Source organism: Suillus paluster, assembly GCF_016628075.1.
Source record: "Suillus paluster strain FC165 chromosome Unknown EDB91scaffold_105, whole genome shotgun sequence".
Lineage (NCBI taxonomy): Eukaryota > Fungi > Basidiomycota > Agaricomycetes > Boletales > Suillaceae > Suillus > Suillus paluster.
The window spans coordinates 101159-125090 of record NW_024537665.1 but is presented as its reverse complement, the minus strand read 5'-3'; the positions used below and the strand labels follow the sequence as shown (position 1 = coordinate 125090).

At 46.5% G+C, this 23932-nt stretch overlaps 8 protein-coding genes across 8 annotated transcripts; 1 reads left to right on the top strand and 7 right to left on the bottom strand.

Annotated features, from left to right (window-relative positions):
- Positions 1 to 391: 391 nt before the first annotated feature.
- Positions 392 to 964, bottom strand: EDB91DRAFT_1019027 (uncharacterized protein; the record flags this gene model as incomplete). The annotated part of the gene is made up of 2 exons (XM_041312533.1): positions 392 to 813; positions 868 to 964. Coding segments are annotated over 2 exons (519 nt in total), but the record flags the coding sequence as incomplete, so codon positions are not given.
- Positions 965 to 2740: 1776 nt separating this feature from the next.
- EDB91DRAFT_1061631 (uncharacterized protein) lies at positions 2741 to 3091 on the bottom strand (the record flags this gene model as incomplete). The annotated part of the gene is made up of 1 exon (XM_041314464.1): positions 2741 to 3091. The coding sequence occupies one exon, from the start codon at positions 3089 to 3091 to the stop codon at positions 2741 to 2743; it is 351 nt and encodes a 116-aa protein (XP_041171356.1).
- Positions 3092 to 7133: 4042 nt separating this feature from the next.
- EDB91DRAFT_1254345 (uncharacterized protein) lies at positions 7134 to 9105 on the bottom strand (the record flags this gene model as incomplete). Its single annotated transcript, XM_041323805.1, has 6 exons — positions 7134 to 7293; positions 7341 to 7918; positions 7968 to 8075; positions 8125 to 8256; positions 8305 to 8388; positions 8674 to 9105. The coding sequence occupies 6 exons, from the start codon at positions 9103 to 9105 to the stop codon at positions 7134 to 7136; spliced, it is 1494 nt and encodes a 497-aa protein (XP_041171355.1).
- An 803-nt stretch (positions 9106 to 9908) lies between these two features.
- Positions 9909 to 10637, bottom strand: EDB91DRAFT_1254344 (uncharacterized protein; the record flags this gene model as incomplete). The annotated part of the gene is made up of 1 exon (XM_041323804.1): positions 9909 to 10637. The coding sequence occupies one exon, from the start codon at positions 10635 to 10637 to the stop codon at positions 9909 to 9911; it is 729 nt and encodes a 242-aa protein (XP_041171354.1).
- A 27-nt stretch (positions 10638 to 10664) lies between these two features.
- On the bottom strand, positions 10665 to 14020 carry EDB91DRAFT_1254343 (uncharacterized protein; the record flags this gene model as incomplete). The annotated part of the gene is made up of 16 exons (XM_041323803.1): positions 10665 to 10973; positions 11027 to 11188; positions 11242 to 11252; positions 11298 to 11447; positions 11501 to 11549; positions 11601 to 11659; positions 11720 to 11906; positions 11961 to 12319; positions 12502 to 12649; positions 12725 to 12941; positions 13017 to 13215; positions 13252 to 13260; positions 13310 to 13418; positions 13467 to 13601; positions 13695 to 13766; positions 13817 to 14020. The coding sequence occupies 16 exons, from the start codon at positions 14018 to 14020 to the stop codon at positions 10665 to 10667; spliced, it is 2379 nt and encodes a 792-aa protein (XP_041171353.1).
- A 983-nt stretch (positions 14021 to 15003) lies between these two features.
- Positions 15004 to 16075, bottom strand: EDB91DRAFT_1254342 (uncharacterized protein; the record flags this gene model as incomplete). Its single annotated transcript, XM_041323802.1, has 5 exons — positions 15004 to 15027; positions 15084 to 15412; positions 15465 to 15572; positions 15620 to 15988; positions 16048 to 16075. 5 exons carry the CDS (start codon positions 16073 to 16075, stop codon positions 15004 to 15006), a joined length of 858 nt encoding a protein of 285 aa, XP_041171352.1.
- Positions 16076 to 16202: 127 nt separating this feature from the next.
- On the top strand, positions 16203 to 16850 carry EDB91DRAFT_1013145 (uncharacterized protein; the record flags this gene model as incomplete). The annotated part of the gene is made up of 3 exons (XM_041312451.1): positions 16203 to 16325; positions 16384 to 16524; positions 16578 to 16850. Coding segments are annotated over 3 exons (537 nt in total), but the record flags the coding sequence as incomplete, so codon positions are not given.
- Positions 16851 to 20629: 3779 nt separating this feature from the next.
- EDB91DRAFT_1263770 (amidase signature enzyme) lies at positions 20630 to 22976 on the bottom strand (the record flags this gene model as incomplete). Its single annotated transcript, XM_041324467.1, has 10 exons — positions 20630 to 21026; positions 21082 to 21108; positions 21164 to 21327; positions 21376 to 21506; positions 21570 to 21946; positions 21998 to 22089; positions 22143 to 22311; positions 22373 to 22474; positions 22528 to 22717; positions 22803 to 22976. The coding sequence occupies 10 exons, from the start codon at positions 22974 to 22976 to the stop codon at positions 20794 to 20796; spliced, it is 1659 nt and encodes a 552-aa protein (XP_041171350.1). The 3' UTR covers positions 20630 to 20793.
- Between the last annotated feature and the right edge of the window lie 956 nt (positions 22977 to 23932).

Sequence of the window (23932 nt, the reverse complement as noted above, 5' to 3'; positions counted from 1 at the left end):
AAGGATATAATTTGTAAGTACTTACACAGGCAAAGACATAAGTCGGAGCGGATATCAATCTGTATGCATTGGATCAGCGATCAAGTGGTAAGAAGAGTTACTGGTGATCTGGAAGTAAGGGTCTATGTACCAGAGGGGAAAGTATATATCTAAAAGGGGAAAGAGGTTCCAGTTGAGTGGAGACATTATGGAAGGGGACCGGTTGGGCGGTCGAGCAGAAGCATAGGAGTGGATGTGGACTGTGATTGGTTGGAGTGGAGGATGGATGGGGTGGAGTTAGTCAGGAGGTGGAGCGGATATTGGTATTGGAGCAGTCAGATCAGGTATATGACAGTGGGCCAGAATATCCACAAAGAGATTGAATTTGATGGATCTATTGCTGATTCCACAAGTTCAGTGACTGAAGCTGATCCCATTGCTGACTCAGCTTGGAGGCAAGTGATGAGTCTTCAGCGGAAAGGGCAGTGATTGCATTGGGATAGTAGATAGCATTGTCATGAATCTTCATCATCAGATGACCAACTTCTACATTTAGCCTCTGCACCTCCTCCTTGGCATGCACACCATCAAAGTATTGTGTTGATGCTTGCCAATAAAGTGGGTTTGCCCACCGTTTAGTCTGAATCTGCCCATCACTATCATGTAGCAAGTCAAACTCCGCTAAAAAAGAATACTTGACAATTTGATTCCATTCAAGCGGAGGGTGGGGTGGCATCATTGTGGCAGCATATTTATTGTAACATTGAAGGGCATTTTGGATAGCAGTTGCACAGCTTTTGAGGGCCTTGGAAATTTGAGTGCAAAGTTTGTAACCTAAGTACAAAACCTTTGGGTTAGTATCATGCCATGATGTAGACTAGAACTTACCAAGACCATTCATCTGCAACTTTGTTAGTTCCAATAGTCGCATGACCACCAGCCTCTCAACATCATCAAGAGCCTTGAAAAAGAGGTGGTGTGTAATATGCAACTGTGCCTGGATGTGCTCAGGGTAATCAGGACCCCAATGTTCATCAATCTCCATCTGGCATTCGAAGTCTTTGACTACTTTCTGCTTTTGGTCATGCTTAGCAGTGGTGTGAGTGTGATGGCGCCTAACATTGCCAATCTCCTTCGAGGAGCAATTTGCCCTAAGATCAAGCATGCAGAATTCTGCACGAGCCATATCATAAGCAAGCCTGCCATAATGACATTTAATGTCAATTTTAAAACTGCTGGGAAAAACCTACAATGCATCCTCATACTCAACTAACACCTTCACGTAGTCAACTTGAACAGACATGGCATCTTGCTTGCAGAACATTTTCTCCAACAATGTCTTCTCATTGTCCAAATCGGTCTCAAAAGGCGCATTGGGTCCCATTGGAGATTTGGCAAGGAATGTAGAAGTGGCAGGCAATAGCCTCAAGCGCTTGAACATAGTTGTTGTAGAGAAAATTAGCTAAATTGTTGTGTCAGCATTGTAACTTAATTGAACTTACAACATACACAGATTAGCATATTTGTCCATGTGTCATATACCGGATCCGGGCACCTCCAATACCACCTGTGAACATCCCCACCCCTGGTCCGACCCCCTGTTTTCCCTTCCGCTCCATCCCTCCTTCTCTGACAATGCATGAAGTGCATCTCAGCAGGACTAGCCCTGCTACCTCTGCCCGACCCTGTTCTGCTCCTCCAACACTACCCCTATGTCCTCCGACACTATACCCCTTCCATCCGACCCTATCTGGGGTTCCGCTCCTCCGCCCTATCGGTCTGCCCGATCCTATTCCTACTCCCTCTGCTTTTCTGACCCACTCAGTTCCTTCAGTTCCGCTCGTGTTGCCCCACCTGACAATTAGTCCGCCTGACCGCCTGACCGGTCCACTCCTAGACTAGGAACCACTCAACTGGTCCTATCTCCGTTTAGTATCATAGTTCCGCTTTTTGGATCACCAGTAATCCCTATACCCAAATGATTTCTGATCCGTCACATACATACTATTCTCTGAGCCTCTTCTCGTATGTCTCAGTCATCTCTCTTGTAATCCTGTACACTCAGCACATAGCCTTCTGCTATGCTATGCTCCTTACTTAGAGTATATAAACATATGTACATCTGTCTGTAGATACTCAGTCTGAATATTACCTTTTCTAAGCCCTGCTCTTCTGTTCCTTGACTTAGGCTTAACCCAAGTCAACTCCTGTTTGCTGACCTAGGGGATTGACTCCCTAGGTCGGCTGCTCCCCCGCTCCTCCACTCCTCTGTTCTGCTGTTCCACTGTTCCACTGTTCCACTGTTCCACTGTTCCACTGTTCCACTGTTCCACTGTTCCACTGTTCCACTGTTCCACTGTTCCACTGTTCCACTGCTCATCCAACTCCCCACACATCAGTGGCCTTTCCCACACGTTGGAACTGATCCCAGCACCCTGCTACATCTGTCCCCTTCATTCCGCTCTGCTTCAGACTTTGTCCAAGCAGTTCTTTCCACTCCACTTCTACTGTTGGTTCCAACCGCAGTAGCCTTCAACCTCTCTCCTGTCAGGTGGAACAACCCCTGCCCGACTTTCCTGCACTCACCTAGTAGTCTGTCGGTTCTCCTTCAGAGGACCCCCAGTTCCGACATCCTGTTGGAACTTATAGAGCTTGTGTTGTACTACATTCCAAAATTAGGGGCACAGTACTCAGGGTAAGGGGCGCAGCACACAAGCTGAAGCCAAGCCCCTCAGACTCTGCCTTACCTCTGAGCACAGTCTTAACACCATGTCGGCGAAGCAAAGTGCTCATCAAGAGCTTGGTGGTGATGAAACTCAGTAGTGTTCCAAGTTTCAGAGGCCAGAGCATTAGACTCTGAAAAGACATGTTTGCAAGTCTCAAAATCTTCTTTACCAGCACCAACCTTGTACTTGGAATGATGCTGGACCTGGCAAAGGTGATTGTGAGCATGACCATGAAAGGCAGGAACCACACCCTGAAGGTTGATGTGATTCACTAGCAAGCTGTGAAGTAGGATCTTCTCAAACGCACATTTGATGTCGTAGTTGTAAAGGATGTTCTTCCTGAATACTTCCATCAATTTGTTGAGGCTAGTGATTTGGTATTTCATACTATACTGAGAGTTAGCATCCCATTTTAATCATTCTAGAAACAACACTAACAGTTCACCACTTTGAACCATGTACACATATAGTCAGAAGAAAGCCATGACGGCAGATGGTGATGAATATTCCCGATTTCTTGAAGATTGTGAACATCTTCTTGCATGATTCTGGTGCAGCATTACACCATTGATCAATGCATATGCTCACCAGCTCAGACAAATCACCTGATTCAGGCTCCTCGATCCAAGGATCATCAGGATCATGAACTGATGATGCAGCTACAGTAGGGTGAGACTTCTTTGACCACTGTTTCCACGCATTCCCTACCTTGTCAGTAAACTCATCAACATAAGGCTTGCTAAGCCAAATGGAGGATGTCCCTAAATGAGGGTCTAGGCGCTCCACTCCATGACAAACTGTCAGATCCACAAGTTTGGCTGAATTGTTGCCATCACAGGCACAGATGACAGAATATAGTAAGGGTGATTCTTGTTCAAGTGTGTACTGGCATGCTGGGCATGAATTCAACATCCGCCAGTTGGGAGTATCACAGCCACGGTGCTTGTCAAGACAACAAGAAATCCATTGTTGAAGCTCAAGGTAAACATTGAAGGCAGCACGGAGTTGCTCAGCAAGAAAGTGACTATAGTGTACCTGAATTATATGTCAATTGTGTGAGACCATGCTGAAAGTGACAGCACTTACATGATGCAGGTGACATGATTTTTTTGGCTTCTGCGTGGATGCTGAGGTGAGGGCACATGTGATGTGTCTGTCAGTAGACAGCGAGGGTCCGAACTGTGATAGCTACACTAGGCTTTACTGGCGATGAACCAATGCATCCATAGCGTAGTAAGGTTACATTAGTAAATATAGACTCATGCTTGAATCTGCAGATGGATTGACCTAGAGCACAGTTACCATTAGTAAAATACCACATAGGAAATGGTATTGCTACTCACTGAATATGTCTACTACTTCAATTTCAAACACATCATTGGAGTTATCAACCTCAGGGACTTCAATACCATCATGCTGGTAAGCAAGTAGTGCATCTGTAAGTGCATCATATTGATCACTCCATGCAGCAACCTGTTGGGTGATACATAGGCTGCGGTTGCATGTGTCAACAGGTCTGGGAATAGAGGGTAATACAGGAAATACATGAGCACAGAATAACATACTTAATTTGCACATGGGTGATTTTCTCAAGCTCCAAATAGAGGGCATGTTCCTCACCCCAATGTCATATATCTGATCCAACCAGTCCAACGATATTAATATCCACTCCACCTGACCTCACACTTTCCCCGCTTCCCAACCACCTCCACTCTGTCCACCCTCCGCTCGACCCAGTGGGCTCCTGCATCCACTCCTATGGTGCCACTCAACCACCTCGTCGGTTACCTTCCGCATTGTTTCTACTCTACTGTAAACTCCTTCCCCATTTAGGTATATATTTTCCCCATTTGCACATACCACTTACTTCCTGGATCACCGGTACTTTCTATAACCACTCAACTAACTGATCTGACACATACATATTAATATCTGCCCTGACTTATGTTTTTCACCTGTGTCTACTTACAAATTATGCTCAGTACATAGCCTCATACCAAGGACTATTAGTCACTGCCTCCTATATAGAAGTATATAAAAACATATCCTGTACTTAGCTACTCCCCAGTCTTAATATTACTTGTCTTCCTGCAGTCTCTACTAGTGGGAATTCTCTGTAGGACTTTGCTCTCTCTCCAGACACAAGTTTACCTTGTCATCACCTCCAACTCTCCACTCCAACTTAGAGCCACGCTCTAAGTATTCGCTCTTACTCCTCTGACCCAACCAAACCCAATCCCCTTACTTCCCTCTGTCCCGACACACTTCCTCCGCTTCTAGTCGGATTACCGCTAGTAGCATTTACCTCCCAACCCACAAAGCGGACCAAAGTGGTCTGCCCGTCCTATCATTGGACATTGTCGGACCTGCTCCAAATTCAGGGCATATACTTGGCTAAGGGCACAGCACAAGAGCTGAAGCCAAGTCCTGACCCCCTCCACTTCTCCGTCCAAGCACAGTCTCTAACACCCAATGGCTGACAGTAAAGCCTTCTTTGCCAGCTGGAGGGAGCATTGTGTCAATAACCATGAAGTTGTTGTCCACATGAGTGTCTGTAGTGGCATGTGATGGTGCTTTGGATGTAGCAAGAGACTCAGAAACTAGGAGTTGTTCTCACTCATGCAGAGGCAACTCTACACAATGATCAGCTGAGTTAAACAGAGGAAATATTGTACCGTACTTTTGAGTAGTTCAGCATGAAACAATTTTGCTTGGTCTTCATGCTGTTGGATGCTGCCAGCTCGCAGACTCTTGGCTTTACTACTGCCTATTTGCATGATGCACTTGTGGGAGACGCTGCCCAATGAATTCCATGCAGAACTGACCATAAGATGTGGTTTGAGGTGGTGGTAGCTAGAAGAGAGTTTTCCCTCCAGTTCGCTAACCCAAACAAGTGCTGATACATGTGGTGATTGTGCATGTTGATTGAAGGGATGGCATGTGACTTATGGGCTCCAGGTATGATAGGAATGTTGCAATGCGAAGACTGAGGAGGACGGCAATGGATGGGAAACAAACCGAGTCCAAGAGTTACAAAGAGTGTTCAAATTATTGTGGTGGTTGGGGCAGGCCAGAGGGTAGGTGTAGTGTTGTTGTGGGCTGCGGGGTGTGCAACAAGCAATACAAACAAGAAAACAAAGAGAGGTGATGACTATTGTTGAGCTTGCTGTCATGAACAGTGAGGACAGGTGAGAGAGAAGCGCAGGAATATTGATTAGCATAGAACAAACATTAAACAAACATAGTGTGTGAGAACAGTAAACATAACTAACAATAAAGTCATGGTTTTGGCTGGTGTCCACCGGCAGTGCTCTGTATGAACAAGATTTTAGCTAACTAAAGGGGACATATAAGCCCCACCTGTTCTCTTTACTAACTAGGTAATATGGGAAGTATAGGTGAAGATTTGTAATTTAGAATGTAGGATACATTCCCCATGGACAGTGGACAATTAGAGTAGATGATGTATCAGACTTTTTGGCTAATAGTCCATAAAAGATATATCTATATACCACTATCAGCTGATCTAGGTGGAAAACATTATTTCAACTTCTTTGTGGTAGATCTCATTGATGCAGTAGTAGATTATCTCGGTTGTGTTTACAAGTTATCTTTGTCACACAGTGCTGTGGTTATGCGAGCCGATTGAATGCAAACAGGAGGAGCTGATAAGAATATAATCTATGGGTATGTTAGCTCATTTTATGTAGATGGGAAAACTAGGAACTCATATCTCAGTCTCAAGTAAAGGACTGAGATGTTCTAATGGAAACTCGTAAGTTTATAGTACACTGCAAACTGCCGCAAACACTTGACACATATCCAAAATGGTTACCATGTGGCAAACCTCTAAATATATCCCTTGAAGGGTTTTCTCACCAGCAATTGCCGACAATTTGAATATTTATGCAAGCGAGCCAGTGAGTGCGAGATCTAAGAGACCTTCACTGGGGACCTGACAATATTTATGAGACCTGGGTGGAACATTGACAACCAGAGCTAGCAGTTACATTGTGTTAGGATATTTTTAACATATGGTTTCAATAGGTCACACAGATGTCTCGTTTCATAGGCCAACCAGATATTTGGCCTCATAGGCTGTGCAAATATCTTATTTCATAGGTTGTGCAGGTGTCTCTTTCGTAGGCTGCACAGATGTTTATTTCATAGGTTGTGCAGATATCTCTTTTGACAGGTTGTTCATATGTCTCATTTCATAGGTAGGAAGGATATATTTTTGTTGGAAGGATGCCGATCTCGTACGCAGCTGTATTCAATGCACCTCAGCTGTTTGGAATCACACTGATAAAAAAAATCAAATGAAGCACAAGCGCTATGATTGCATTAATACTGATGGTAGATACAATGGTGATTAAGGCTTGGGTATGCGTAGGGTGTGATGGATGCATGGAAAGGAGGTGAGGTGAACTAAAGGATTGGAATAAGTATGCTACCACGGATCTCAGTTCCAAAGCAGTGAATCCTGAATAGTTGTCTGCCATGAGGACTGGTCGTGGCGAGGAGCTTTGGGACAACCATGCTTCCTGGAAACTCAACAAGGTCCATCTGAAAATATTCAACGAGAATGCTATGGAACAATCAGCAATAGTGTACACTGTGATAACAAACACTTACTTTTGTACTGCATTTTCATATGCTCCGCGGCCTGCCCCTTCGTAATCTCCTGCCTCTTCCCTTGCAGCTTTGTGGATAGCTTTGAGTGAGCAATCCATGAAATTCCAGAATTTTGTGGAGGTGAATTTAGGATGCTTGCTGTTTGTTCCTTGAATGAATCCAGAGCCACCGTCGTCGACCTCAGGCTCTTGCTGTCCAGTTTCTTCTTTCTCGTCATCCCTGTTCTCACAAAACTCGTCTTCTTCTTGGTTGTCCATGGTATGGTCTCCCTCTCCAAAGTTGTCGCCATGATCATCAGTTGCATCACATTCTCCAAGGTCATCACCACGATCATAAGTCGCTCCGAGTTCTCCTGTGGAGCACTGATGATCCAAATCAAACGTGTTACCTTCAGTAGCATTTGCGTGCTGCTCATTGGTCTCACATGCATCAATGCCTACATTGCAATTGAGTGCCTCGGCAATTTTGACGTGTAGGTCTCTATGGAGAGATGGAATGAGTGAGGTCGAATAAAGGTCTTTGAGTGGGATTGTTTTGAAGTCACTGATTCCAATGAGACATATTTGCAAGCACCACCGCTAGACTCGCGCTATGTATTTGACAACTTAGTGTAGAATGAGAACATACCAAAAATGCATATCTGTTCCAATGAGAAGCATCAACCTCAATTATACTGTGAGTGAGTGATTTGGCCGCGTCCATGACACTCATGCGTTTGGCGAGTGATGTGACCAACTTAAGAGTGGTCAGCATCATGGTCTGCACAGGCCAATAAAATGGAAACCTTGGCTTTGAGGTTACCACAAATGGAAGCAAGCAATTCACTGATGATTCTTGAGAGCTGTGCCAAAAGCTCCACGTCATCGATTAGCGCAGCTGGCATTTTGAATACCTCTTGATGGCTCTTGATAAATTCCTGTAGTGGAGTTAATTCCCGCATAGCATACAAGGGGGTGACAAATACCATAATGTTCGTGTGTGTGTCAGTGACATATGCGGTGAGGTTATGTGACAGGAGACATGCTGTCAGGCGGCTCTGAAGTGCAGACTACATCTCACATGGTCAGCTTGGTGCCCTCTACAAAAATGAATAACAACCTTAAAATCTTTGGAATCTATGAGTTCTTTTAAGATCAATGAGAGCGGCCCTTTCTTGATCATTGTTCCTCTTGTATGACGAGGCTTTCAGGTCGATGAGCATATGGAAGATACTTCTGGTCTAAAGTTGTGTCAACAAAGCACACAATCACAATTCCAAAACACTAATGTTTATAAATTTGTGCAGAACCTCCAGAGGGCAACCAGTCTGCTCAGTGACTTGGTTTGCATACACCTTGAGTCTTTTTGACTCTGAAGGTGAAAGCGACCGAGTCATGTCATAGCCATCATCGGAGTCCGCTCTCTGGCGGTGCACACCAGCCATGATAGGATCATCAAGAGATTGTTCAGATGGAGTCTCCAAGGTGATGTTACCACCATGCCTCTCAACGGCAGTGTGAGATGCTGAGTGATTGCTCCCTGGTAAAGTTGACGGGGTTATTCCCAATGGCGAACATGCTCGCTGGATGATCCTATTCACAGGAGACCTAGGTGCACCATGGCTGGAAGGATGTTGAGGACTAGATGCTGAAAGACTCCTGGCTCGAGGCCCACCAGTGGCTGCAGGTGTCAACAGACCGCTCATTGAACCTGCCCTTCTAGCCTGTGAGCTTCCTGTCTGATTGCGAGAAGTTCCAGACCGAACAGGAAACCATTGGAGCAACATCCTCGAGCAGGTTGTTGGTGTTGTTGTGCAATATCGGATGAAAAGGCTAAAGTTTGAAATTTGAACACGGTATGGATACTTTTCATTTCCATCGTTCCAAGTTGTTTGGCAACACACAAACTTCACGGTCAAGCACTGATTTTGAGACTGTCATTGCAATAAAAAATAAACTATGTGCATCAGATTCACAGTGTTACAACATCACTCTGCGCTGAATTCTTGATATTTCTCCTGTCACTGAAGATTGACATATTGAGGACATCACAGGTCACCGAGTTAGTTCAGTGAGGGTCATTTCTTTGTTGAATCGTGTCCATTAGGGGCGATTGATGATATCTGGAGCAACAAGCACTTGAAAAGTTCAAAACCGGAATTAACTTTCATAGTCGTAGGTAAATGGTGAGTCTGCGATGCATTTTATCCCGTTGCTTTTGTCGCTCATTGAACGAACTTCCGAGGAGACCTCCATGCAACTGCAAGTAGAAATTGTGAACTGCAGGATTGCATTGCCCACTCCCTGGTCGGCGACGGATCCTGTGGGGCAGTTCCCAGACTTGTCCACTTTGTTCCCAGATATCCATTCAATGATCAAGTGGATACGAAGAGTAGTAGCTGAGCGACACACCTGTTCCTTGGGAAGAATTGGCATTTTGTTATATACCCTTCTCGCCTCGTTTCAGCCTGCAGGAACTCGCATTCATGCTGTGTCACGCTTACGCTCGTCTCCCGCCACCGAAGATTCTTGATACTTCTTTCACCACCGAGGATTCTCTCCTGCTGCCAAGAAACGAAGACATCCAACTTCATGCTCTGCGAGGATATGCAGAATAGTCCAAGAAATATGGTGGGTACTGTGCCTGTGACTGCGACTGCACATGAGTGTGAAACGCCTGCATATGAGCATGAGCCATTTGAGCTTGCTGTTGGCGAATGTGATACATCTGTGCATGCACATGAGTATGTGGCAGAGACAAATGCTGGCTGGTGGTGTGCTGCATCAAGCCGGCCTGCAGTCCAGCCTGTGTGGTAGGCATTGTCTGCGACAGATAGTGGGGTTGCTGTGTAGTAGCAGCTTGAGGATACAAATGCTCGACCACAGCTTGCATAAGGTGAACCCCAGAGTTGGTGTGGGGTTGGTGCATTGCCAGAGGAGGTTGTGAACTGGGGAATTGGGCTGTGCGAGCAGGGTGCACTGGGGACACTGCGTGCATGTTTTGTGCTCCTCGATGACCTGCATTGTGATATGATATTGCTGATGGCAAAGGAGGAGGATGTTGGGCCTGCAGGGAAGGTCCCATTGATAGTGGCGGAGGGTAATATGAAGCTTGCAGTGGGAGTTGATGGGACAGGACCATTGGAACCTGCTGACTGGATGGAGAGATCTGTCTCGAAGTCCCAGTGACGGGCTGCCTGACACGTGATGATACCGCCTTCTTTCTGCCTCGTGTACTGGCACCGCTTGCACTCTTTCTCGGTTTGGTGGCTGCCTTTGATTTGGCAGGAGCACAGTCAAAGGCAGGGAGTTGTGCCATTGTGGCATCCTCCACGGTTTCACTTTCTTAAGGAATTTCACCCCCTTTCTTTGCCGCCTTCTTGTCTTTCATCTGCTGCACGGCCAGAGTACGAACTTCAGCTGGATTAACAACTCTTAATGGTGACTCGCAAAGCGCCTTGGGGATGACCAGCCTGATCAAATCGCAGTTGTGAATTGAGTAGGCATTGAGGAAATAGTATGGAGTTGGCTGATGATCAACAACAGGTTTTGTTCGAGCGGTTTTGATCCGTTCTTGATGCACGTGTTGCTGGCGCATGTCTATGCACTTGGAATCGATACAGTTATGTTGAAGATTGATGGTGCAAATAATATCCTGTGATGCAGCAATCATCAATAGATGGCTCATTTAGAGAATATGCCACTTACTGCCACTGTTGAAACTAGTTCATTGTCCGTAAGGTCCAGGCATTGTAGAAAGAGTGATTGATGTAAGGCAGGTCCAAATGAAAAGACCTGCAGCACAACATGATCCACAGTTTTATTGGTGCTGTGTGATATCAGAATCTCGCTGATACGTCTGATAGACATCTGCGCACATATCATGAGTACGGATGATCATGAACAAGCCAAAAATCACTCACCTGTCTATCCACTGCTCATCGGAAAATGACATGACCACCCAGATTCACCTGCTCACCCTTGCTCGTCACGAGTGATTTGCCAAGACAGTAAGAAGGACCTGATTGTGTTCCGAGGATTTCCGCACAATGGGTGTCCTTCCATTCTACTCCGTCTGTTTGCTGTGCTTTCCCGTTTGCGCCAATGGCAGTCTCGGGACTTCCAGTGCCTATGTGTACTTTAGTGAGAACTTGACAGCATGCTGCTTGGCGCTCAACTCACCAGGTAGTGGAGGCTCATGCAAGATACTCGATATACCAAGAAGGTGGGCCTGTTCCGGGTGTCCATTGAGATAAGATAGCACCTCCTCTTCACCTCAAACCCATTTCTTGGTCTTGCTATCATACCAATGTCTGCCCATTGTGATGTGTTTCACGATATCTTGATAAGTGAAGAGTCAACAAGTGTCCCTGCTCAGCACACATCGATTGCTATGGATACAGGACAATCGGAAAATGTGATTAAATGATTCATATCTCTTGGTGGAGAATATGATAGCAGGTCCGAAGCGACATATGAATGCCAGGAGATGAACCAAAAAGTGAAACTTTGGCTTGCTGATGAGGATGCTCGGAGCACATTGTGCTGTAACATTGAGAAAGTCCTCAATTGTTTGGGATAACCTTGCCTAGTTAAATAAAATCAGTCGAGGACACCTTTTAACACTTCGGTACAAACTAACGAGATATTCTTCTGTATCCGGTATTGTTGTGTGCCAGACAAGCGCAACGAGTTCTCCAATTACAGACCATGCATTGAGAACTGTCCAAGGGACGAGGTCATGCACCAGGAAGGGCATTACTTGGGCTAAGCTCTTGAAATGTTTACCTATTAAACTGCCTTTATAATGGCATATATAGTCAGCATTCAGAGAGGGTGCATTCATTCCATCTTTGTCAACGAACTCGAGGCAGCTCTGAAAAACGTGCAAGAGTTTTGCTTTCTCCAGGAGAAACACAGTCTGGCCCCAAAAGTACTTCACCACACCCAACAATACTGTATGGAGGATTTCTGTTGGTGTATCCAAATGAATATTGATGCCTGTCAGACAATGTCACAAGTGCAATGTCAGTAGTATCATTGATCAAACATACCATTCATCCCAAGTAGCGGATTCAACGTGTCGTCGAGTGTGCCACCTCATAACTGTTCCTCAAACTCCTTTTCAAGCGTTGCTATAACTTTGCTTTCGGGTGTTGCTGACAAGCCCAGCCCTCATTTACAAAGTTTTTTGCCGAGTTCTACGAGTGACTCAAGAATGGATGCGGAGGCAGAGTCACGAACGCCAGTGGAAGAAACAGCATTCTGCACTTTTGTGGTGGCACCCGATTTCATTGCAGCCTCAAATTGATATCGAATGTCATTGGTAGTCTTTTCAGTTGTTCATAAATGACCTGACTACGAGTATGAGATTAGATAAATTTAAAGACACTGATGTATTCATACCTTGAATATACTATTATAACCTTCTTCGGATGCCTTGTGTTCTTTCGTGCCACCGACATCGCACATTCTGCAAAAATAGTTGCAGCTCAGGCCTGCGTGACTGCATTCCTCAGCCTGCATAGGATTGTCGCCAGCAAGAAAAAGTCCACTTGGAATCAGCATAACCTCCTCCTCATCTTTGCAGTCCCATGCGACAATACCAGACTGCGCTGTGTTACTAGTACAAACACTCACAAAGGATACAGAACGAGTCCAGAGAACAACATACCAAAGAGAATCTTTCATCGCTCACATGAGCTCCATTGGGGCAGCATGGGGTGATGATGTGACAAATCGAACAAAGAACTCCTTCTCGAGCATTTCTCGCGGTAGGTTGGCATTCAACATGTAGATAGCATGGTGATTGTTCCATTGCTTCAAGATGTTTCTCGAAACATCGTCCATGAATATTATTAGTGGGACCATGTATACCATTCGGCCTTGTGCCTTTTCTCATAGTGGATTAGGCTCGAGTGACCCATATTTACCAGACGATGCTGTTTCGTGCATAAGGGTACAACATAAGGCAACCAAGGTCTGACATACCAGTGAGTCCACACTCAAGCTCATCACGCTCTGATGAGATATCTTCATATGATTGTGCAAATATCGCCGTTGGGACAATTTCCCGTTCATCATTAATAATGAATCCTGCCTATCAAACAATTCAAAATCGTACATAATACATTGAAAGGTCACTCACATCAGTCCGTTGAGCAGTGTGACCAAGCGCATATAGGATTTTACCATTGGGCTGTTCGTGGTGTTCGGCACTGTCCTCAACAGGTGGAGAGCCAAGGAAGAACCATTCGGGGATAAAGTAGGCTCCCGAAGACTCCTGTAATAACTCATTGACAAAATATACTTTTCCATCCACTCAAGCTGCGGGAGGTGACAGGAGGTCGAGCAACATTTTAGTCCCGTTAAAGACCTGCAACATTCCATTTCCACCATCTTCAGGATAGTCTTGCATCGCGAATCGTGTAAGTGGGTTCGCATAGTCCTAAAATGTAACATGAACACCACTCCAACTCAAAGTGACAACAAACAAACATTTGCAATCGCATTTGCGATATTGTTAATGTAAAATACATTCCCTGACCGAGCAGTTACCTTCTCAGTTGGCTGACCGACAAGATCCTCAATGAATGTTTGACACTTCTTGGTTGCTGTCATATACCAGATCCGAGTACCCCCAGTACCACCTATAAGCATCCCTACTGCTGGTCCAACCCCCTGTTTCCCCATCCACTCCATTCCTCCTCCTCCAACAATGCACAAAGTGCACATCAGCAGGATTAGCCCTGCTACCTCTGCCCGACCCCGTTCCACTCTTCCGACACTACCCCTATGTCCTCCGACCCCATACCCCTTCCATCCGACCCTATCTGGGGTTCCGCTCCTCCGCCCTATCGGTCTGCCCGATCCTATTCCTACTCCCTCTGCTTTTCCGACCCGCACGGATCCTTCAGTTCCGCTTGTATTCCCCCACCCAACTATTAGTCCATCTGACCACCTCACCGGTCCACTCCTAGACTAGGAACCACTCAACTGGTCCTATCCCCATTTAGTATCATAGTTCTGCTTTTCGGATCCCCGGTAATTCCTATACCCTAGCGATTATTGATCTGTCGTGTACATACTGTTCCCCGAGCCTTATTCTTGTATGTCTCAGTCATCCTCTGGTAATCCTGTACACTCAGCACATAGCCTTCTGCTATGCTATGCTCATCACTTAGAGTATATAAACATATGTACATTTGTCTGTAGATACTCAGTCTGAATATTACCTTTTCTAAGCCCTGCTCTTCTGTTCTTTGACTTGGGCCTGATCCTAGTCAACTCCTGTTAAGCCGGCCTAGGGGATTGACTTCCTAGGTTGGCCATCCTCCAATCCTCCGCTCCTCCATTCCCCTGTTCCCCTGTTCCCCCATTCCCCCATTCCCCCATTCCCTCATTCCCCCGCTCCCCCATTCCCCCATTCCCTCATTCCCCCACTCCCCCATTCCCCCATTCCTCCATTGCTCCACTCCTCCGATTTCCCGTGTGTTGGAACTAGACCCCACACTCTCACATCCATCCCCTCCATTCCGCTCTGCTTTGGACTTCATCCAAGCAGTTCCTTCCACTCCACTTCTACTGTTGGTTCTGACCGCAGTAGTCTCCCACTTCCCTCCTGTCAGGTGGAACAACCCCCACTCACCTTTCCCATGCTTACCTAGTAGTCCATCGGTCCTCCTTCAGAGGGCCCCCATTCCGATGTCCTGTCAGAACTCATAGAACTCGTGTCGGACTACATTCCAAAATTAGGGGCACGTACTCGGGTAAGGGGCGCAGTGCACAAGCTGAAGCCAAGCCCCTCAGACTCAGCCTTACCCCTGAGCATGGTCTTAACAGTCGCATCCAACGAAGGCACATTTTGAGCGCCAAGCTCCTTTGCCCAGTTTAGTACTGCTTTCTTCTGGGTGTCTGAAAAGGGAAGGCGCGGTGAGCTGAATAAAAGCGCTGTCACAAAATCCTTAAGAAGGCCATAAATATTCAGTTTATGACTGACACGACGAGTACACACTGCCTTCAAAGGCCAAGGGTAGGTTGAAATATCAGGAGAGACATTTTTGAGAGCATGTCGTGTCGCTGGAGGGTCATAATCTGCAAATGGGATTAAGTTCAAGGTGAGATATACCAATTTAAATTCACCTACCGAAAATATCTATCCCAAAGTCGGGTGTGCCGTAATCACATAACTCATGCTCCTTGTCGATGGGGGCAAGTGGCATGGAGAAGGGAATGTCTCCAGAGGCGAGTTTTTCTTGCAGGTCAGTGAATAGGTGTTTTCGTCAACCTCGAATGACCGACTTCTGACAATATCCCTCGAGTACTCGGACAATGAGATCTCCGAGTCAAGCATGGGTGCACTGTGTGAGTCTGTCTCCATTGGGCAATTGTCGCCATCCATAAAATCAAGTCCAAATGATTCGAGCTCCACATTCACACCAGACTCAGAGACATTGTGTTTGGGATTATTCCCAGTCCAATGCTTGGCTTCAACAATGCAATGAGGATTTGATGTCTGGCGGTTCCTCAGATTGTTGGCATGACATGTGTGCATGTCCGATTGGGCATGCTTCTGAGCAAAACGGAGCTCCATGGCATGATAGACACCGGACTTCTTGGGGCACACAGTGCAAATGACGCGGCTTTGCATATCATCATAGAATTGTAGAACTGTAAGTAGTAAGATCAGTATATAATCACCAGCAGCTCCAAAGACAATATATGCTTACTTGTGCCATCAATAAAATTGTGCTTCATGACTGAGTTGCAGTGCGGTGGAAAGTCATGTGGTGTGCAATAAAGTTATGACAAGTCCAAAATCCCATGTCCTGGAACTCTGAATTGCTGTTCAACTGATCCATACATAATGCCTGTGGTGCTCACTAATGTTGCAACTGTATATCCTGATGTCCAATGCCTGGATACGGATGACACTACCCTCAAGCCACTGTTTTTTACCATCAAATTTTCCAGTACACTTCCAAGACATCTGATCGAGCAAAACATAGTGAGTATTCGCTGCCTCCAACCATTCACAAGACTTACCCACATGTATGTGCTCACAGCCTATCGAGATATTGGTCTCAATAGCTGAAGAATACGGGTGCTTCACCATGCCGTTCCTGAACATTATGCCAGTGGATCTATGGCAGTTCGATGCTGGAAGTTCGCTACACTCAGGAGACTCAGATGTGAGTACATTTGGTGTGCACTTGACTTTAGAAAACTTACCTTGCGCTCAAAGGCTAATACATTCCAGGAATATATTACCCATCCTGATGATATTCCCATCCCATTTCTCCCCCTTCCACCAGCATTCAACTACACCATTCAAGCTGATTGGGTGGCGCTATCAAAACAGATCAAGAAGTGGCTCGTAGAACTCAATACGGAATTACCGCAGTGGACATGGGGACGGGACACATTTTGGTTGGCATTTGTTGCAGGATATCCCTTTTTCCCCAGAGGTAACTGGCGGATGTGGGATCCTCGCATACCATTGGAAGGTGTATTCATTGAAAGGTGGTTAGAGGCTTCAGGTGGTAGTGTCACAGCTGATCAGGATATTCTTGTGATAGACCCAGGTGATGTGGAGGACTTGGAGGAGATCTGGGACGCATTTTGCAGGGACGTGTCATATACCGGATCCGAGTACCCCCAGTACCTCCTATGAGCATCCCCACTGCTGGCCCAACCCCCTGTTTCCCCGTCCGCTTCATTCCTCCTTCCCCAACAATGCACGAAGTGCATCTCAGTAGGATTAGCCCTGCTACCTCCATCCGACTCCGTTCCACTTTTCCGACATTACCCCTATGTCCTCCGACACCATACCCCTTCCATCCGACCCTATCTGGGGTTCCGCTCCTCCACCCTATTGGTCCGCCCAATCCTACTCCTACTCCCTCCGCTTTTCCTCCCCGCTCGGATCCTTCGGTTCCGCTTGTATTGACCCGCCCAACCATTAGTCCGTCCAACCACCTCACTGGTCCACTCCTAGACTAGGAACCACTCAACTGGTCCTATCCCTGTTTAGTATTATAGTTCCGCTTTTCGGATCCCCAGTAATCCCTATACCCTAGCGAGTCTGATCCGTCGCATACATACTTTTCTCCGAGCCTCATTCTCGTATGTCTCAGTCATCCCATTGTAATCCTGTACACTCAGCACATAGCCTTCTGCTATGCTATGCTCCTTACTTAGAGTATATACAGTGGCTCAAAAAACTGTCCACATGTTTTCACATTTTTCACTATCTATGATATTGTGTGAGAATATACAAACACATCAAGGACATGCTGGTACCATATTGTAGTACTACTTCAGGGCTTCCAATTGAGCCCTATGGCGTGGGAATTGGTCGAGATATGGTGGAGATATGAGGCTTACAAAATGATGACTCATGCGGACAGTTTTTTGACTCAAGTATTTTACAGTGATAATCAGGTATTCTAGTACATTGTGTGACCTCCCTTGGCTTTAATTACTGCCTCTATCCTTCTAGGCATACTCTTAAGACTATATCTAACTATATAAACCAGAATGTCTCATGTGTCATGGTCATAATTACCATGAAAGCCGTCTCCTCTACTCAAAGGGATAATATCTTCTCTTTGTCCTATGCTGGCCTCTCTGCTCATCAAATTTCCTCTAGAACTGAAGTATGCAAGTCTACTGCAGCCAAGTGTATCAAAGAAAGCCACCTGGACAAGGAAAACTCTTGTGGAGGATGTCCACCTCTGCTAATAAGGGGGCTATCATCCAACATATCACTACAGGAAAGGCTAATAATGCCCTCCAAGCCACCCATTATACCAATTCCACCATCACCACCACTGTCTCTTCACAAACTGTGAGGAATGTTCTCAAGGCAGCTCATCTCAAGGCAGTAACAAAGAAGAAATGCCTCTTATCTCTATTAAACATAGGCTGAAAAGACTACCTTTGGCTTGGCCCATCAAAACTGGACTGTAGAGGACTGGAAGCATGTTATATGTTCAGATGAGACCAAAATCAATAGGATTTAGTCAGATGGAAAGGTATATGTATGGAAAAAGAAGAGGGATTTTCTAACAGACAGAGAGGTTAGTGAGGCTGTCAGATTTAGAGGAGGTTCTCTAATGGTATGGGGCTGTATGAGATGGAATGGTGTGGGTATGCCCACTGAAGTTGAGGGGAGGATGGATGCTGAGCAGTATGTGGACATTCTAAATGACCACTTGCTGCCTAGCATAGCTGACTCAGGGATTGATGAAGAAGACATCATTTTCCAACAGGATAATGATCCCAAGCACACATCTAGGAGAGCCAGACAATGGTTTAAAGAACATAATATCAATGTTCTTGACTGACCAGCACAGTCCCCTGATGTCAATGTCATTGAACATCTCTGGGGAATACTCAAGAAGATGCTTCAAGCCTATGAAACCCCCCCTAAAGGAGTATAGGAGCTATGGGAGAGAGTAGCAGTGGAATGGGCAAGGATTACAGCAGAATATTGCCAGAAATTGATTGAGAGTATGCCTAGAAGGATAGAGGCAGTAATTAAAGCCAAGGGAGGTCACACAATGTACTAGAATACCTGATTATCACTGTAAAATACTTGAGTCAAAAAACTGTCCGCATGAGTCATCATTTTGTAAGCCTCATATCTCCACCATATCTCGACCAATTCCCACGCCATAGGGCTCCATTGGAAGCCCTGAAGTAGTACTACAATATGGTACCAGCATGTCCTTGATGTGTTTGTACATTCTCACACAATATCATAGATAGTGAAAAATGTGAAAACATGCGGACAGTTTTTTGAGCCACTGTAAACCTATGTACCTTTGTCTGTAGATACTCAGTCTGAATATTACCTTTTCTAAGCCCTGCTCTTCTGTTCTTTGACTTGGGCCTGATCCTAGTCAACTCCTGTTAAGCTGGCCTAGGGGATAGACTCCCTAGGTCGGCCACCCTCCAATCCCCCAGTCCTCCAATCCTCCAATCCTCCAATCCTCCAATCCTCCAATCCTCCACTCCTCCGTTCCCCCATTCCCCCGTTCCCCCGTTCCTCTGTCCCTCCGCTCCTCTGACTCCCCGCACGTCGGAACTAGACCCCGCACTCTCGCATCCGTCCCCTCCATTCCACTCTGCTTCAGACTTCATCCAAACAGTCCCTTCCACTCCACTTCTACTGTTGGTTCCGACTGCAGTAGTCTCCTGCGACCCTCCTGTCAGGCGGAACAACCCCGCCCGACTTTCCCATGCTCACCTAGTAGTCCATCAGTCCTCCTTCAGAGGACCCCCGTTCTGACGTCCTGTCGGAACCCATAGAACTCGTGTCGGACTACACTCCGAAATTAGGGGCACGTACTTGGGTAAGGGGCGCAGCGCATGAGCTGAAGCCAAGCCCCTCAGACTCCGCTTTACCCCTGAGCACGGTCTTAACAGGACACGGCCCTTTTCTATCCGTATCCGCTCATTTCAACTGACTAAACCTGTTACAATGGTCCAGATGTTGTTTTTCATGTGCGGTGATATAATATACACAAGTACATACCTTATCGCGGCTGTTCTCCACTCATTGTATGCCTTGTATGCCAATTGTATAATGTTTTGAAGATCGAACATACAGACGGAGCACTTAAGCAACCAGTCATCGGATCAGAAGCATCGTTGCAAGTATGCACAACATTGCTGCAGGAATTTTGTAGTTACATGGTAATGAATAAAAAAAGATAGCGCTCCAGATATCTGCAGGATATCTTGCAGGTGTCTGTGCTATATCTCACGCCTGATCTTGACCATATGACTTATTCTTATCTCCCTCACATGTACACCACGCGACATCTGTACAGCCTATGATGTATGCGTACACAGCTATTACCACCTTGGTAGGGATATCGGGAAAAATTCTCAGATAAACCTCCAAATTCACACCTACAAGAAATACGATCTAGCTGGTTCCCAGGAGCGCTGAATAGTTTTCTCGCGAGCTCGGTTTCGCCCAAAGTGGCAGTTGGTAGTGTAAGTAGCATAGTGATAAAGAAATATACCGTAGCTTAGGAATTAACACTTTAATATTAGTATTCTCGGCTGACGTCGTGGCGTCGTTCTTCGCATTCTCGGGTTGCGCTCGTATTGTCTCACTCTACTATCTCCTGCTCCTTCGTTCCTGAATCTAACAAGTGCTTCCACCAAAAGCGAACTGCTCAAAAGCACTTTGAGAGAGGAACTCCGACTAAGTTAGCTTTTTAGATACATCTTTCCCGCTGCCGTATTTGATCCCCTTCCTCACTAAGTATTGCATGTTTTGTGCCTGCAATAGTGGCCAAACAGAATGGTTTCTTGATATTTTCACACGAAGGAATCTTCAATCTCGTTGTGACTGACACCTGCCGTTGAACAAACACCAGTGATTTGTATTTGAAGTTCATACAGCTGAGGAGAGGTTTGATAAACAGTGAAGCTATCTCGGGGTACGGTTATAATAACTACTTCCCTATAACATCCGCCAGCTGTGTTGTCGGAATTGCTGCAGCGTAGGCTTTCCTTTGTAGCCTTGTTTGGGTCTTCTGTTCGTAGGCATATGCAAAACCGACAAGGCTATACTCGCTCCATGCTGTTCCAAGGAACGAAAGTCCAATTGGGACGCCTGGAGCTGGATAGACAGTATTGGGCCCTGCGCTGGCAATCGTAACATTCTCTGGATAGAAGCCCAAAGGCACTGAGGACGGAGAGGGTTGACCAATCAGATGGCTAGAGATTGAGAGATTGCTTACCCGTGACAATCGGATATCCCGCGATGGCTGTGAAAGTGCCGTGTTTGAGTCCATAGATGAACATAAATTTTCAAATACGAACCTGCAGGAACAGTCGTGTAACCTGGTGCAGGGAGCACCAGAGCGTCGAGAGCATACATCTTGAGGGCTGCATCGATGCCACGAGTGGCGCCAAGTTCCATATCAAATGCGAGAGATTGGTAGTAAGATGCATTAAAACCAGTAGTTGCTTGTGATTCGATCAAACTGCAATAAGTTCAATGAGGATAGTTGTGCCCTTACAGGGATACCCACATAGACTGGTCTGAGTATCCCGTAGGCTCTTCGAGCGTTGGGTTGTTGCTATCAAACACGATTAACTCCTCAAGTGAAGCCACCCCTGATGGGTTTGCAATGAGGCTGTCAAACCAGGCGTTGAGTTGGACCTGCAGAGAAGAACCGAAGTGTCAGCACCGAATTTTTCAAATGTTTTAACTGCACTTAGATACCTTGAAGTCAACATCTAGAACGACAGTCTCATTATTAGACTCGTATATTTCGTACGCCGAGGGTAAATCAGCTGGGTCTACAATTGTCGCGCCCAGGACCTTTAGCGTCTCCAGTGCCTGCTCAAATACTTGATTCACGTATGGATCATTGCCAGTCATGGTGTCATTCATGAAGACTGCACGGGGCACTCCAATACGCTTGCCAGCGAGCGATGTGTTACTGAGTGCCATGGTGTAGTCGGGTACGGGCATTGGTTGCGCCATCGTAAAGTTGTCGTTAGGGTCTGGGCCGGCGATGATGGAAAGGACAATGGCAGCATCTGTAACGGAGCGAGTGAGGGGACCAACTGTGTCTTGGTGCTCCGAGATCGGTATTACTGGAGATAAGATTGTGAGTTTAATATGAGATGAGGCGGGACGTGACTTACCCCCCGCACGGGATGTCAACCCTACAGTGCTCTTGATGCCTACCACATTATTTTGATTTGCGGGGCATGTGATACTCCCGTCCGTCTCCGTCCTGCCTCTCATATCAGTAAAAGTTCAGTGCAAGAGAATGAACTGGAGGCAAACCCAAGAGTGACAGCAGCCAGGCCAATAGATGCAGAGACGCCAGAACCAGCCGACGAACCACATGGGTCGGCGTTTGGGTAGTACGCGTTCGTGCATTGTCCTCCGCGCCCTGACCATCCGGAGGCGAGGTTTCCACGGAAGTGTGCCCACTCGGACAGGTTTGCCTTGCCTGCAGTAGCAATATGGCTGTGTTGGATTTTCACGTTGACCTGCGCCATCAAAAAACGCACCGAGAATAATGGCTCCTGCCTTGCGTAATCGTTTCACTACACCTGCATCATCCGGAACCACAGAGTTCAACAAGCTATATGACCCCGCAGTCGTGTTCATTCCTTCAAACATCACTATCATCTTCGGCTCTCCATTCCACGTCACTGAAACACACCTTCAAATGCTACAGTCGCGATATTGTCCTTCACAAGCACCGGGATCCCATGGAGCGCACTCCGCGGCCCGTAGGTGAGCCGCTCGTAATCCAGCGCCGCAGCTTCCCGCAGCGCAGAGGGATTGGTCTCAATCACAGCACGAAGCATCGGTCCTTTCAAATTGACTTCTTCAATGCGGGCGAAATACGCCTGTCATACCAAAAAAGCAATTCCGCAACTTCATCAGTATCATCCTAGGCTATTCGTGACTATGCAAGACTGTTAGCTTACGGACCTTGATCAGATCGACGCTTGTGAACTGCCCCGAAGTAAGACCCGCTTGGAGCTCGATCACAGATGCCTCATAGAGATCGGGTAGAGGCGTTGTGATTGCCGCAGAAACGGAGACATAAAAGGAATGGCTTAGCGCTAGCCATGCCCAGAAGAGGGTAAGTAGTTTTGCGCCCATTTTTTCGTGTAGAGGGAGATGACAGAAAGCGGAAGGTCAACACCTAGCGATAAGAGGGTGGCGAGACGGGCTTGCTTCAAGTAGCCCCAGGCGGAGCATGAAGTAGAGGTCACTTGAGCGATAACAATGACAAGGAAGACATTGAGGCGAGGTGGCCTTCTCCCACGACTGAGCAGACCTGCATGTGGATCTTGTCAGATGTTCAGAACTTCAAATTTAGCAGTGATAGCGGCTGTAGATCATGCGTTCCGGGAGACGGATATTTGGACATGTCATTTTCTCGCTCGGTGCCAATGGTTCGCTTAGCTCAGGATAGAGCTGGAGGACGTTCCAAACCACTGTACATATCATTTTGTGCCATTCGAAATCTGGACTGGGCGCTTTCAATGTTAGCAGTAGTTAGTTGGAAGACAACATCGGTCATCTTTCCGTACACAGTCGCAGACAGTGACCTGCCAAGGAGAACCCGGAATACGAAACATTGTGTACATATTAGCAGTGACAGAAATTAACAGTGTTATGTACAATCCAGCAAAACTTACCTCACAACATGTCCCCGGTCTAACTTACGCCTGCAGCGGTTCTCCCGTCATCGAAGATCACTATCCACAACATTCCCATGTACAGTCCGTTGCCCGTATCTGTTTCCTGCCGAGCCTCGGTGAATGCACACATTCCGTGCTTGGCATCATACAGGCAGGCGCGAATCCCGTGGAGAGGAACGACGCCATGGTAGGTGTGGGAGACGTACGAACGTTAGAAGGAAACCAGAAGTAGCTTAGCAAGACTCCGAAACATAAGAAATCACATATCACTCACGCTGGAACTGCATATTCGTCACGAAAGGTGTCAGATCTGCGGTGTGGAACGAACGGTTATTGAGGGTATAGTCGGCAGAGAGTAGTCAGCTTGCTGAAAGCGTGTTCGGGGTGAGCGCTATGATCACTGCGCGCCAG